Source organism: Cordyceps fumosorosea (genome assembly GCF_001636725.1).
Source record: "Cordyceps fumosorosea ARSEF 2679 chromosome Unknown scaffold_16, whole genome shotgun sequence".
NCBI classification, from domain to species: Eukaryota; Fungi; Ascomycota; class Sordariomycetes; order Hypocreales; family Cordycipitaceae; genus Cordyceps; species Cordyceps fumosorosea.
Window position 1 is genome coordinate 158,073 of NW_017387316.1, and position 12,352 is coordinate 170,424.

Sequence of the window (12,352 nt, forward strand, 5' to 3'; positions counted from 1 at the left end):
GGATCGCTGCTGCATTCGTAACCAAGTGTAGATTTGGATCTTGTGCATGCACAGGCAGGCCGTAGCGACGTTGAATCTATCACGAGCTCATAGGTATACAGAGTTGACAGCACGTGTCGGTTGACCAATTATCCACGAGCGGACTCAAATAGGTATTGCGCCTCGTATTTCGAGTTTAGCATTCTATCTGGGTGAGCTCGTACTGGGCAAAGCTTTGCGGCTAGTCAACAGCTGCCAGCTGGCGATGGTACATAGTTATTCGTTTGCTGCCACTCGCCGTGTTTGACGAGTGAAATTCAAATCTTGCACCTCACTTCCTCCTCATCAACGTAGTACCAAAATCATTTCCTTGACTCCATATCATTGCCCGAGAAAAGCCCTGCATCTCCCCTCTTTCACATACGAACGCCATCGCTTTTTAAAATGGCAGATTCACCCCTCAGCGACATTCTGCATCATGAGGCGTGGCGAATTCAGCGATTTGACGTTCACCTGCAAGCAGCAGTCATTCTATGAAAGCCATCGTTCGTGCACAATCGACCATTCTGAAAGACGACATTCAAAGCACTCCAGTGACCGTATGTAGGCTCGAGAAATTGAATAAGGACTGTGTCGCTAACTCGTGACAGCAAAAGCACGATTCATGTATTCTCAAAATTGACATGAGCAAATTTGAGGCTTGAAATTGTCGGCCTATTTGTCAAGTTTCTCTATACTGGATATTACAACAGTGTCGGAGACCGCCAGCAGTCTAAGCTGTCTGATTCGGGGCCCGACATGCTCAAGGAAGGTCTTGCCCACATCCACGCCTACAACATCTCATCGCAATACAAGGTAGATAAGACGGTAAACCTCTCGGTTTCGAATCTAAAAACTCTTCTTCGAGAGTTTCAAGACACCAGCGGCTTAATGTGGGCGTTGCCACAGGCTGTTCGAGAGGCGCATTCTTTGGCAATCGCGCACAACACGGGCTCGTCTATTCCCAGCGTGTTATCCGCATCTTTCGCACATCATCTCGATAGCCTACGCGACGCTGTTTCCGAAATCCAAACTATACCAGGGGTTTTTAAATTCGTATTGGACAACTGTGCACGAAACATCGCGTCATGCAGAAATGCTACCGCCGAGCACGAGAAGAGGACGCAGGAAACGAGGGAAAAAGATGGTCAAAGATCGGCGACCATGAGCGAAGCGATACAGCTGATTCGAGATCGGAAGATTTGCATCAGTGAGACTTGCAAGTACCTTTTTCGCGCCAACATCACGGAAGCATATGAGGTAACTTGCCGGTCCTGCGATCAGAAGCAAAAATTGATACCCACGGCACCAGGCACAGTAGCAAAGGCGATCTCGACCAAGACTGCCAATCCGGCCCCAGCCGCGGCCGCGGCCACAAGCCTGTACCAAGCCTCGTGGCAAACTCGGCACCCAAGCCCATACCAAGCCTCGTGGCAGGCCCGGCAAAAATTGGAGTCTTTGGCACCACTCCGACAGCGAGTCCAGTGTCGAGTACAGCTCCAGCAGTAAGCCCTTTTGCTCTGAAGTTCCAGTCGCCAAGTCCTACCAATCGTCCCCAGGACGGCTTCCGAGGCAGAGGCACACTAAGAGGCCCAAGGCCGTCTCAAGCAAGCGGAAGCTTTTATGGGCAGACGCAGGGGTGAAAAATTTCAATTACGGGTAGCCGAGATATGATTGCAGCTGTTTTGCCATGAAGAACCGATCGAGGAGACTGTTTGATTATGATTATTATGTTGGTAATCCACCCTGTAGCTAGTTACTTGTTACGCGGGCATTGCCCCCAAATCATATGGCTTAGGTAAGCTGGCTGGCCCGTGCATAAATTTATCACATAAATTTAACTCCGTTCACCAGTCAACTGCAAAAATGTTCAACTCCATTGCCGCTGTATCCAATCCATCAGCCCGGCATGGCGTCGACGCAGACTCCCAGCAAGTACGTCACTCTTGTGTCGGGTGACGGCTTTGAGTTTGTGGTGCTGCGCGAGGCTACCATGATCAGCCCGATCATCAAGGGCATGCTCGAGCCCAGAAGTGCGTGAATATCGGATCGTTCCATCCCCACGAGTACTGGGGCCAAGTGGCTTCTCATCATCTCGCGCAAGAAACTGGAAGCTGTCATTTGCTGAGAAGCCTCGAATGCTTACCAGGGAACCCATGCTGCAGGCCAATTCGCTGAAGCACGAGATGCTCGATGCGTTTTCCAAGAAATGAGGTAAGCTTTTCTGCATGCGATACGACGTCTAGCAGCGCCTCCTTGGCGGGGAGGAGGAGAATGACGATATAGGCGCCTTAATCGCCGAGCTTTTCCTGACAGAACCGCCGTGCCATTGACGGTCTCGTCTCCGGCAACGGCTGGTCCTGGGTGATTTCCAAACTACACTTGAACCGACTCTCTTGCCTCGCCTGCTCGATCGTGTCGAATCCTATTCTGGGGAGGGTTCAAAGGGCTTCGATGGTGCTAACCTGGTCCGCCAAACAGTGCCGTGGTCCTCGACAAGGTGGTGGAGTACTTTCACTACTGGTACCGATACCGCAACAGCGAGGACGTACCCGACATGGATATACCGGTCGAGATTTGCCTCGAGGTGCTGGCGGCGGCAGACTACCTGGGTCTGGACCAGTAAGCGTCGAGCCCACGACCCTGAGCCGACCGAATTCTGACTTGATTGACTTGCAGGGGCAAGATGAATAAATGAAACAGGTTTTCCATACACGGTAGGCGTTTTTTGGCCATGGAACCTTGTGTGATTTCGGCGTTTAGGTATCGTTACTGGCGCAACCGAGAAGAGCAACAGCCCTCGCATTACATATGAATGAAGACAATGGACCATTGACGACCGACGGCATTGGAATGTGACGACAAGCTGGGGGCTTGGAGGTGTTTAGGGGATAGCATATCTGCATACGTGACCATGTGTGACTGCACCATTTCAGCATATACGTTCGACTCTTCAGCTCTACCGTGGGTCGAACGTCTATTAGAGATGGAAGATTGAAATATCCCGCTCACTCTGTGTAGCTCAGGTGTGCATTGAGTGTTCACTTTTTCTGCTGGGAGACATTTCTCTTTTCTTTCCTTTTCTTTTTCCCTTGGCCCTTTTAATTTTTTTGCCACTCTTGCCCTTGCTGATTCCCGTTTGCCGGGTGCAGTTGATGAGTGTTCCCGATGTTCTGCCAAGGCGAGCTATTCACGAACTGGATGCAAGAGAATCTTTCGTATGGTGTAGTGATGCATCAACAGTGGTCCACAGCAAAGTGCTTTGCCACGGTGCTGTCAGGATACCCACCACAAATTCCTGCATGTAATAAGCCTGTGAATGGGGCAAACGGTCTTGGGTGAGAAGTAATGAGGTGATTAGTACTCCGCGGCTTGGTGATGGTGTAAGCGGCGATTGGGTCTTTTTGGTGTGTCTTGGGGTGGATACGAATGACTAGAAGAAGAAAGAGGCAACGTCTGTGCGAGGGTCCAAGGCGTTCAGCTGAATGTGCAGTGGCAGCAGCATTTGTTTTAGCCAATTACGGTCGGGATGGTACTCAATCTATCCTCGAGGGTTGAGCTGATAGAGCAACGTCTGATGAGTACAGATGAGATGGATTCATCTATCTCTCGCGCCAGTTCGCCCGGTATCTTGGTTTTTATTTAGCATATCAATTTCCGCCCCCGCGGATTTGTTTAACATTAAAAAGTGGGTGCTCGCATCTCGGCCCTTGACAACACAGACCCAGGCTCTTGGCAAGGTGACATTGGGGCGAGTCGAGGTTGGTGTGTTTTGTTCGGATATTGGCCATGGGTTTGGTTGTATTCCGGGTTTTCCGACGTTCTGGGGGGACCGACGATGTACACTTGATTCAGGCCATCACAGGACAAGGCGAGAGGGAGAGGGAGGCAGGGTACCTACAATGTACCTACATAGGTAGTAATGTACTGTACCTACAGAAGGGAAACCTGGCGCTCGGTACTAGCGGTGATGTGGTCAGCGCTGCAGTGCTTGGCACCTAGGTCCTTGAACTCTTGATTCTGGTGCACACGGGACTAGTTTTTTTTTTTCTTTTCCTTTTTGCGCTTCTGCGGCCCCGTCGTCATTTGTATTATTTTACATTTATTTATCAGGTTTTCTTGCCTGCCAGGATTCTGGGTGGGTGTTGGCGTGGCTTGACGGCTTGCAGTATTAGGCCCGGTACTTGGGACGCCCACCACCGTGAAGGCCATCACACCACCACCAACCCTATCACCGCAACGTCGGGGTCGGCGCCCTGCCAGACTTGAGGACAAAGAGAGCAAGTGGTGGTGAGAGGATCCGCATGATGCGTCCCTCGTCTGCTCTTGCTCTGCATTTCTTGAATACTCACATCTTCAGGGATCCGCCCGAGACATCCATGCACGTCTAACGCTGTGTTTGTTTGGACGGGCGTTTTCCTCCCATTGCGGGATGCGGGATGCGGGCGGGAAGTAAACGACATGTCGGTGTAATGGGGGAAGAAATGACTGTTGGTGACAAGATGGAACAAATGAAAATGAGATAAAACAAAATAGAATAACTAAAAATCGCGATTGTCTCATCGTCGCCCGCCTGTCGATGTTGCACAAGAACCCTTGTGCCTTATCGGACCCCGCCCGCCGGTTGGCGTCTTTTTTTGTTCCTCGTGCTCTTGTTCCGTTTATAAAAAGATTTGTTCTCTTTTTCCGCACTAAAATTCATGGCGCTGTTTCTCTTTTGCGTTTTCCTAAACAAGTAGTATTTCCGACGAGTCCCGAATACTTACCAGGAGCTGAGTTAGTTACGCGTCCTTGTTGTATCTCGTTGACTCTTGCTAGAACCGGCTCGGCCCACCACCTTCGTTAGTACCTACCTGTGACCTGCGGCAAGAAAAGCGCGGGCTTACTCCGTGCAGTACACCGACACGGACGGGGCCAACGCCAACGAGAGCCGTTTGGGATCCCGCATAGCTGGGTGTCGAGCGTGTTCGATTGGAGCTAGTCTGGTCTAGCTCGAGCCCTCGGCCTCTTTCCTTGGTTCATCTTTTCTCCCTCTTCCCCCCTCTCTCCTTTCTCCTTCTGCTTCTTGGTTTCTCATAATAAGTGCTTGCAGGCAGTCCGCGGATGGAGTCACCCAACTAGGCATGACCCCCGCGACAGGGAACAACTCTCACCGGGTCATCCGTGAAACAAATCATGCCTAAAATATAAAAATAAAACTCCCGAATGTAAATCATAGAGCGTGGTGTATGCTGTCAAGCAGTCTAATCATGTCGGCCTCCACATCGTGCAAGCAATTACTTACAGCTGGGCGATCCCAGGCAGCGTCGCAGCCGGGCCACATGGGCTCGTGGCGACCTTTTTGTCAGTGCGGACCCCCGGAGAGCGACGGCCGGTATATGCAAATGGGAACCCCTAGTACTAACTCGGTATTATTGCTGTCCTGTAATCATAATAGTTGGTTACCTGTAGCTCAAATGAGCCCAGTCGGGTCTGCTCTCGGGTCTGAGCCATTGTCCTCGTCGCTCAACTTCTATTCGGGTAATAAAACTGCCCGCTGTTCCATTTTTCTCCTTCTTCCTTTCCCTTTTTCGAATTCTTTGTCTCAAAAGTGAAGATCAGTTTTACCAATTGCGACTTTCGCCGTCCAACCCGCCGCCACAAGGGCCCTCTTCCTCCTTGCAACCTTTCCACGATACGACCTCGTCTCCTCCTCGCTACGACTCTACACCCCAGCAACTTTCGTCCTTGCTTTATTCCCACGGTCTTCCGGATACAGTCTCGACAACTATAACAAGATCAACATGGCTACGCCTGCCGGCATTTCGCACACCGATGGCGCTAAGCTGTCCGTCCTCCGGGGCTACGACACCTCTCATCTGGTTGTCGATGAGACCTGGGTGAAGCAAAAGTCGGGCCAAGTCGAGTTCCCCAAGTAAGCTTATACACTGTGTTTTTTATGGTTATTTCGCGCAGGGGCCCCTGACGCGTGGTCTCAGATCCAAGGCCGTCACGGCGCAAGATGCCATCGCCGAAGGTGGACGGACATATCATGGCTACAACGCCGGCTGTAGGTTCTTCACCAACACCCGTCACCCACCACCATCAACCAGGCAGTACGGATGTTCAGCTGACACAATTCCTCTCTCTCACAACAGCTTACTATCTACCAAATGATCCTGTAAGTTTCCTGCTCAGTGGCAATAAATTTTTACCTTGCGCGTTTGTCAGCTCCAATTTTTTCGCCTCGCGCTGACCAACCTACCTGCAGGAGGAACACGAACGACTGGGTATGTCAGACTATAACCTCCCAACTACCTGGCCGCGCACTCGGCGGGTCTTTTCAGCGTGGCGCCGCCTAACCATGAACTTGTCTCGGTAGATCATCAACACCGCATGGTCCGTCTCATCCAGCATGGCAGGCTGGGCCTCGCACCTGTCCAGAACCCCAAGAACGTCATTGACGTTTGCACCGGCACCGGCATCTGGGCTATTGAGTATGGTGAGTCTGACCGCCCCCGTTTGCCCTCTGCCCTCCTCTCCCTTTCTCCTCTCCACGAGGGACTCTTTCAATTGCACAACAATGCCATGTTTACCTAGTCCGCTGTTCATTCTGTCTTATTCTGTTGACTGACCGCGCACCCGCAGCCGCCGAGCACCCCGACTGCGCCGTCCTCGGCAGCGACCTGAGCGCCATCCAGCCGCGCGAGGGCGTCCCCAACTGCACCTTTATCCAGACCGACGTCGAGAAGCAGGACTGGGACTACGGCGAGGGCCGGAACCAGTTCGACTACGCCTACTTCCGCTACATGGTGACGTGCTTCGACGACATGCCCGCCGTCCTGCGCAAGGCCCGCGATAGCCTGCGCGAGGGCGGCTACGTCGAGATCTTCGACACGCCCATCCAGGCGCTCAGCCTCGATGGCAGCATCGACGGCACCGCGCTCGAGGAGTGGGGCGAGGTCGGCCGCGCCGCCGGCCGCAAGCTCGGCCGCGACCTGGCCAAGCCCCGGCAGTACAAGCGCTGGCTCGAGGAGGCCGGCTTCGTCGACGTCGTCGAGACCATCATCGCCGCCCCGGTCAACGAGTGGTGCCAGGACGAGCACCAGAAGGAGGTCGGCCGCTTCATGTTCCACGACTTTTACGCCCTCATCGGCGGCCTCAAGAAGCTGGTCCTCGCCGCGGGCTACACCTCGGACGACGCCGACGACTTCTTGCGCCGCGCTCGCGCCACCATTGAGGACCCCAACGTCCACGCCTACTACGAGAAGTGAGTCGCTCATCCCGGCATTTTTTCTTGATATTGTTCTATTCTTTTGTTTTGCTTGTTCGTGTGACGCTTCGGATCCTCGGGCTTGGATCCGAACAACTGTCGTGATCAAGGTCAAACGCTAACTATTGCTCCTCTCAACTTACAGATACATCGTCTATGGTCGAAAGCCCCGCGCCGACGAGGTCCCTGCCAAGCTTTCCACAGCCGACGGGGAAAAGGAGAGCACAGAAGCCACCGAGGCCGAGACGCCGACCAGTTTCAGTGGAATGATCATCTCTTCACTAGTCATGTACAGAGACTCTGTGCGCTTGATGCTGAGAAATAGGCTTGGTTTGGATGTTTGAGCCTTTTTCTTTCCTTTTAATGCATTTTCACGATAGCGTCTGAATTTCACTCTTCCTTTCTCTTCATGAAATGTCTGAGTTTTCCTCTACTAGGCGACACCACGGGGTCGATTTTGATTGAGTTACTCCAGGTGGAGATTGTGTTAAGAACCTAGAACCTTGCGCTTTCACCCCTCTACTGTTTTTAGCTCCTTTTCTCACCTTGCTAATATACTCGGCCGATGCCCGATTCAATAAGGCCCCTTTCTTGCTTCCCTCCAACCTGCTTCGTCTTGATACTGTCTTTGGGGTTGGCCGGTGACAGATGCAGGGCCATGCAGGCAGGGGCTTGCGTTGGGTTGCAGTGCGTCATCCGTCGCCCCCGCTCGCCTGCAGACATCTTGTCTCGGAGCTTAGACTTGCATCTGATGGAGCTGAAGGTGCATGCTCCCCGGCGACAAGGCTCGGAGGGCGCCCGGATGCCCAGCCCCGGACCGGGGCAGCCCGGCCCGGTCACCTGCACCGTGACGAAACATGGCCGGTTACTTTTCAGCAGTGGAGACGAGTTCATGTATTTTTCAAACGCGCGAAACGCGCGCAACGTGTTGCTCTGGGACGTGGCTGCGTCCATCGCACTCCAAAGCAGCACCCGGCCGCACTTGCATGGCGATGCAGTGCTGCAGACGAGCCCAGAAGCGGACGGATGAGAAAAGTGTGCTACTCGATTTAAGTCAAAAGTTTGACAATGGGAAAGACTGACATACTGCCTTGATGCTGTTACTCGCCCGAGGACGACGCTCCTAGCCAGCGCAACTGCCGAGATTCGTTGTGGTCTCACCTGTCTCGAATCCTACGAATCCTACGAATCCTACGAATCCTACGGAGATCAGAGTACGTCGCTCCTCCTTGTAGTATGCGCACCTGGGATTTGGTGAGGCTGTATACGTAAAGATGAATGAAGCGTGTCAAGTAAGGGCACCTCGAGGTTGGACACCGTGATGTCCGGCCCGGAGTCCGAGGTCGCACGTGCCTTCCCGTGGCGGGCAGCATGTGACAGTCCCCGCAAGACATGTCGGGCTAGATTTACGAGGGTCTTGAAACAAACGACGGAAGGGCGACATATGGGCGCCGTTGGAGAATGGTTGTGCTTAGGTCCATGGCGGCTCTTGCGCCTGCGTGTTCATGTTTTTTCTACCGAGTGTTGAATATTTCATGCCACTTGCGGGCGACTCAGTGCCCGAGCAATATGCGTTGAGCGATGTTTCAGGAATTCCGAATTTGAGCGTTGGAAGATGCTATTGTGGCAATCTGATGGAGGTGTATCGTCACTAATCTTGGTAGAGTAAAATCACCGAAACAATACCAACTGACGTCAATGTTGGAAGTTTATATTTGCACGTGTCGCTATATGTATGCATACATGCCCGAAACAGTCCCCGCTTACATGATCCTACTTGGCTGCAGGCTCATTTAGCTGCGCGACGATCTCACCGAGCAGCGCCTTGCTCTTCTCCGCCACCTGCGCCTCCGCCCAGCGCTCGAGGTCCTCGGCGCGCGGTCGGCCGTCCGCGTCAAAGCTGGCCATCGTCTTGGCCCCGGCCGGCACCGCGACCGCCGTGGGGGCGACGCGCAAGCCGACAACGCCGAGGACGGTGCGGAGGTGGCCGGCGGCCGAGGCGCCGCCGCGGCCGGCGTAGGAGACGATGCCGGCGGGCTTGCCGCTCCACTCGTGGAAGAGGGCGTCGATGGCGGTCTTGAGGCCGGCAGGGATGCTGCCGTTGTACTCGGGGGTGAAGAAGACAAAGGCGTCGTAGCGGCGGATGAGGGCGGACCAGCGGCGCGTGTGCTCGTGGGCGTAGGCGGGCGTCGGGTCGTCCTTGGGCCGGCCGGCAGGGTGCGACGGCTCGTCAAAGATGGGCAGCCGGTGGTCGGCGAGGTCAACCGTCTCGAGGCGCACCTGGCCTGCGGTGGCGGCGGCGGCGGGCTCGAGATACTCGGTCTTGATGAAGTTGTGGATGTGAGGGCTGAGGCGCGGGGTGCGGGTGCTGCCGATGACGAGGGCAATGGTCTTTCCGGTGACGGTCATGGCGGCGGGGAATGGGTGGTGGTGAGCCGCGTGGTGAGTCTGCAAGGGTGCGTGGGATTTTGGGTGAGGTTGAATGGAGATGAAGCTATCGCCGTCAGTTGACGCACTTGCTGGTAGAAATAGTCGCAAGGAGCTTATTTTAAGCTTTAGGTTTTATTAAAAATCACTAGCAAATGGGAGCTACCTGCCTTACCTAGCACAGCGGACATCATGACCAAACATTAGTCATGAAATGCCGCAGCGTAGGACAGGATGGCGACATTGATAATTGATTGCAATTTTCATGTCAGCACAGCTGCTGCATTTTAATGCATTATTATTAGTTACTGAATTGCAGGTACATATGTACATACATAGTTACGATACTGCGAGTGCCAGACGGTGCCTCCAGTGGCGGCGGCACCTTTCCGCGTGAATCCACCATACAAACAACCACCAAACAACCACCACTGACTGCACTAGAGGTGACGATCCTCCCTCCAACGCGAAAAAACGTGCTTCCAGCAACCCGTCAAGCGGACCAATTCACTCCCCATGTCCACAACAACTCTCGAATCGGGCGGTGTGCGAGTGGCCGTAGAGGGATGCGTGAGTATTTATTTATTCCATTCCTGGAATCTCGCGAGCCTGCTAGCTAATCATTCATGCAGGGACATGGCACGCTCAACGCCATCTACGCCGCCGTTGAACGGTCCTGCAAAGAACGGAAATGGGATACCGTTGATCTCCTCATTATTGGCGGAGATTTCCAGGTATTTGCCACCTGGATCTCTCTTTAAATTGATGGTACCCAATTGGCTAACTTTTCGCAGTCGGTCCGTAACGCGCAAGACTTGGCTGTCATGGCGTGTCCTGTCAAGTACCGAGAGCTGGGCGACTTTCCTGACTACTATTCCGGCCTTCGAAAGGCGCCCTATGTCACCATTTTCATCGGCGGAAATCACGAGGCCAGCTCTCATCTCTGGGAACTCTATTACGGCGGCTGGGTGGCGCCTAATATTTACTACATGGGCGCCGCTAACGTCTTGCGCTTCGGCCCCTTACGCATCGCCGGCATGTCTGGTATCTGGAAGGGCTTTGACTATAGAAAACCCCATTTTGAACGCCTTCCATTCAATGACAGTGACGTGAGGTCATTGTACCACGTCCGAGAGATTGACATTCGCAAGCTCCTACTACTGCGCACCCAGGTTGATATTGGCCTAAGTCATGACTGGCCTAGAGGCATCGAGAAACACGGCGACTCAGGACGCTTGTTTAGTAAAAAACCAGATTTTCGCCAGGAATCCATCGATGGAACGCTGGGAAATCTTGCTGCAGGATATGTCCTCGATCGCCTGCGCCCACCATACTGGTTTTCTGCCCACCTACACGTCAAGTTTGCTGCCCTGAAAAGCTTCAGCGCGCAGTCAGAATCTGTTTTGAAACAGACTGAAGAGCCAAAACCTTACAATCCAGTTCAAGAACCCCTGAAAGAGGCTAATCCAGACGAAATCGACTTGGACCTCGAGGATGACGATGGCGTGCCTGTCGAGCCTGACAATGGCAAAGCCCCAGAAACAGAGGGGCAGGACGGCTCGAAACTTGAGCAAACAGAAACTAACAAAGTATCTGATGAATTATTGGCCAAGCTGCCAGCCTCTTTCCAGAAACCACCACCGCCCCCCAAAAGCACCCCCGGGCAACCTGTTCCTCCAGGCATCACAAACACAGAGCTTCGCTTCCTCGCTCTGGACAAGTGTCTTCCGGGCAGACGATTTCTTCAATTGTGTGAAGTCCAACCCTTTGACAAAGAACAGTCTACCCGCCATCCTCCTAGTGACTCATACCCTCGCTACAAACTAGAATACGACCCAGAATGGCTCGCCATCACTCGAGTATTCCACAATGGACTCGTCATCGGCGATCCCGACTCTCAGGTGGCCGCCGATTTGGGTGAGGATGAGTATGTTCCCCTCATAGACAAAGAGAGATTATGGGTAGAAGACAATATTGTCAAGACCGGCAAGCTCGCTGTTCCTGAGAACTTTTCTCAGACGGCGCCACCATACGAGGAAGGCACTCCAGAAATCGTACACGATCAGCCGGATGAATATACCAACCCGCAGACAGCAGAATTCTGTCAACTTCTCGATTTGACCAATTTGTGGGATGCCAGCGAGCAGGATAGACAAGAACGGAAGAGCCGCGGGCCTGCACCCGTTGAGAGAGGTAACAGAGAGTTCCACGGGGGCGGTAGAAACCGCGGGGGCGGACGTGGCCGCGGCGGGCGAGGTGGAAGAGGCGGGCGAGGCGGACGAGGCGGACGAGGTGGCAGGAGAGGGCACGGTTTTCGTGGGACCTGAAGACATTTCAGTACCTTGATCCGGAAATTTCGTGCAAAGCCATAGTGAAAGAAACATTGCATTTGTAACATGCCTTGCTACATTGAGGGGGGATGCCTCCACCGTGATTTAGAGAAAGTAGTAGAATCACGGCGAGTTTAAAGAATCTTGACAATGTTTAAGCTAAGATATAGCTGAATCAATGCGATTGCTACGCTGTCAAATTGCACCTGTCAAGCACCATGGCGAATAATGGACGATTGTTAACGTAGTTCACTCATCATATCAAGTACATTACAGCCCCTTTCTGCCTACTTTGAGGCGGCAAGGGGTTCATGGGTATCATTTC

General features: G+C 53.3%; 4 protein-coding genes across 4 annotated transcripts; 3 read left to right on the forward strand and 1 right to left on the reverse strand.

Annotated features, from left to right (window-relative positions):
• Positions 1 to 1,927: 1,927 nt before the first annotated feature.
• ISF_06234 (BTB/POZ fold protein) lies at positions 1,928 to 2,644 on the forward strand (the record flags this gene model as incomplete). Its single annotated transcript, XM_018849838.1, has 3 exons — positions 1,928 to 2,051; positions 2,184 to 2,232; positions 2,500 to 2,644. 3 exons carry the CDS (start codon positions 1,928 to 1,930, stop codon positions 2,642 to 2,644), a joined length of 318 nt encoding a protein of 105 aa, XP_018702815.1.
• Positions 2,645 to 5,801: 3,157 nt separating this feature from the next.
• ISF_06235 (hypothetical protein) lies at positions 5,802 to 7,614 on the forward strand (the record flags this gene model as incomplete). Its single annotated transcript, XM_018849839.1, has 7 exons — positions 5,802 to 5,932; positions 5,997 to 6,067; positions 6,156 to 6,178; positions 6,269 to 6,287; positions 6,380 to 6,499; positions 6,646 to 7,267; positions 7,416 to 7,614. 7 exons carry the CDS (start codon positions 5,802 to 5,804, stop codon positions 7,612 to 7,614), a joined length of 1,185 nt encoding a protein of 394 aa, XP_018702816.1.
• A 1,429-nt stretch (positions 7,615 to 9,043) lies between these two features.
• Positions 9,044 to 9,679, reverse strand: ISF_06236 (NADPH-dependent FMN reductase; the record flags this gene model as incomplete). The annotated part of the gene is made up of 1 exon (XM_018849840.1): positions 9,044 to 9,679. One exon carries the CDS (start codon positions 9,677 to 9,679, stop codon positions 9,044 to 9,046), a length of 636 nt encoding a protein of 211 aa, XP_018702817.1.
• Positions 9,680 to 10,213: 534 nt separating this feature from the next.
• On the forward strand, positions 10,214 to 12,024 carry ISF_06237 (lariat debranching enzyme; the record flags this gene model as incomplete). The annotated part of the gene is made up of 3 exons (XM_018849841.1): positions 10,214 to 10,267; positions 10,330 to 10,431; positions 10,492 to 12,024. 3 exons carry the CDS (start codon positions 10,214 to 10,216, stop codon positions 12,022 to 12,024), a joined length of 1,689 nt encoding a protein of 562 aa, XP_018702818.1.
• Positions 12,025 to 12,352: the final 328 nt, after the last annotated feature.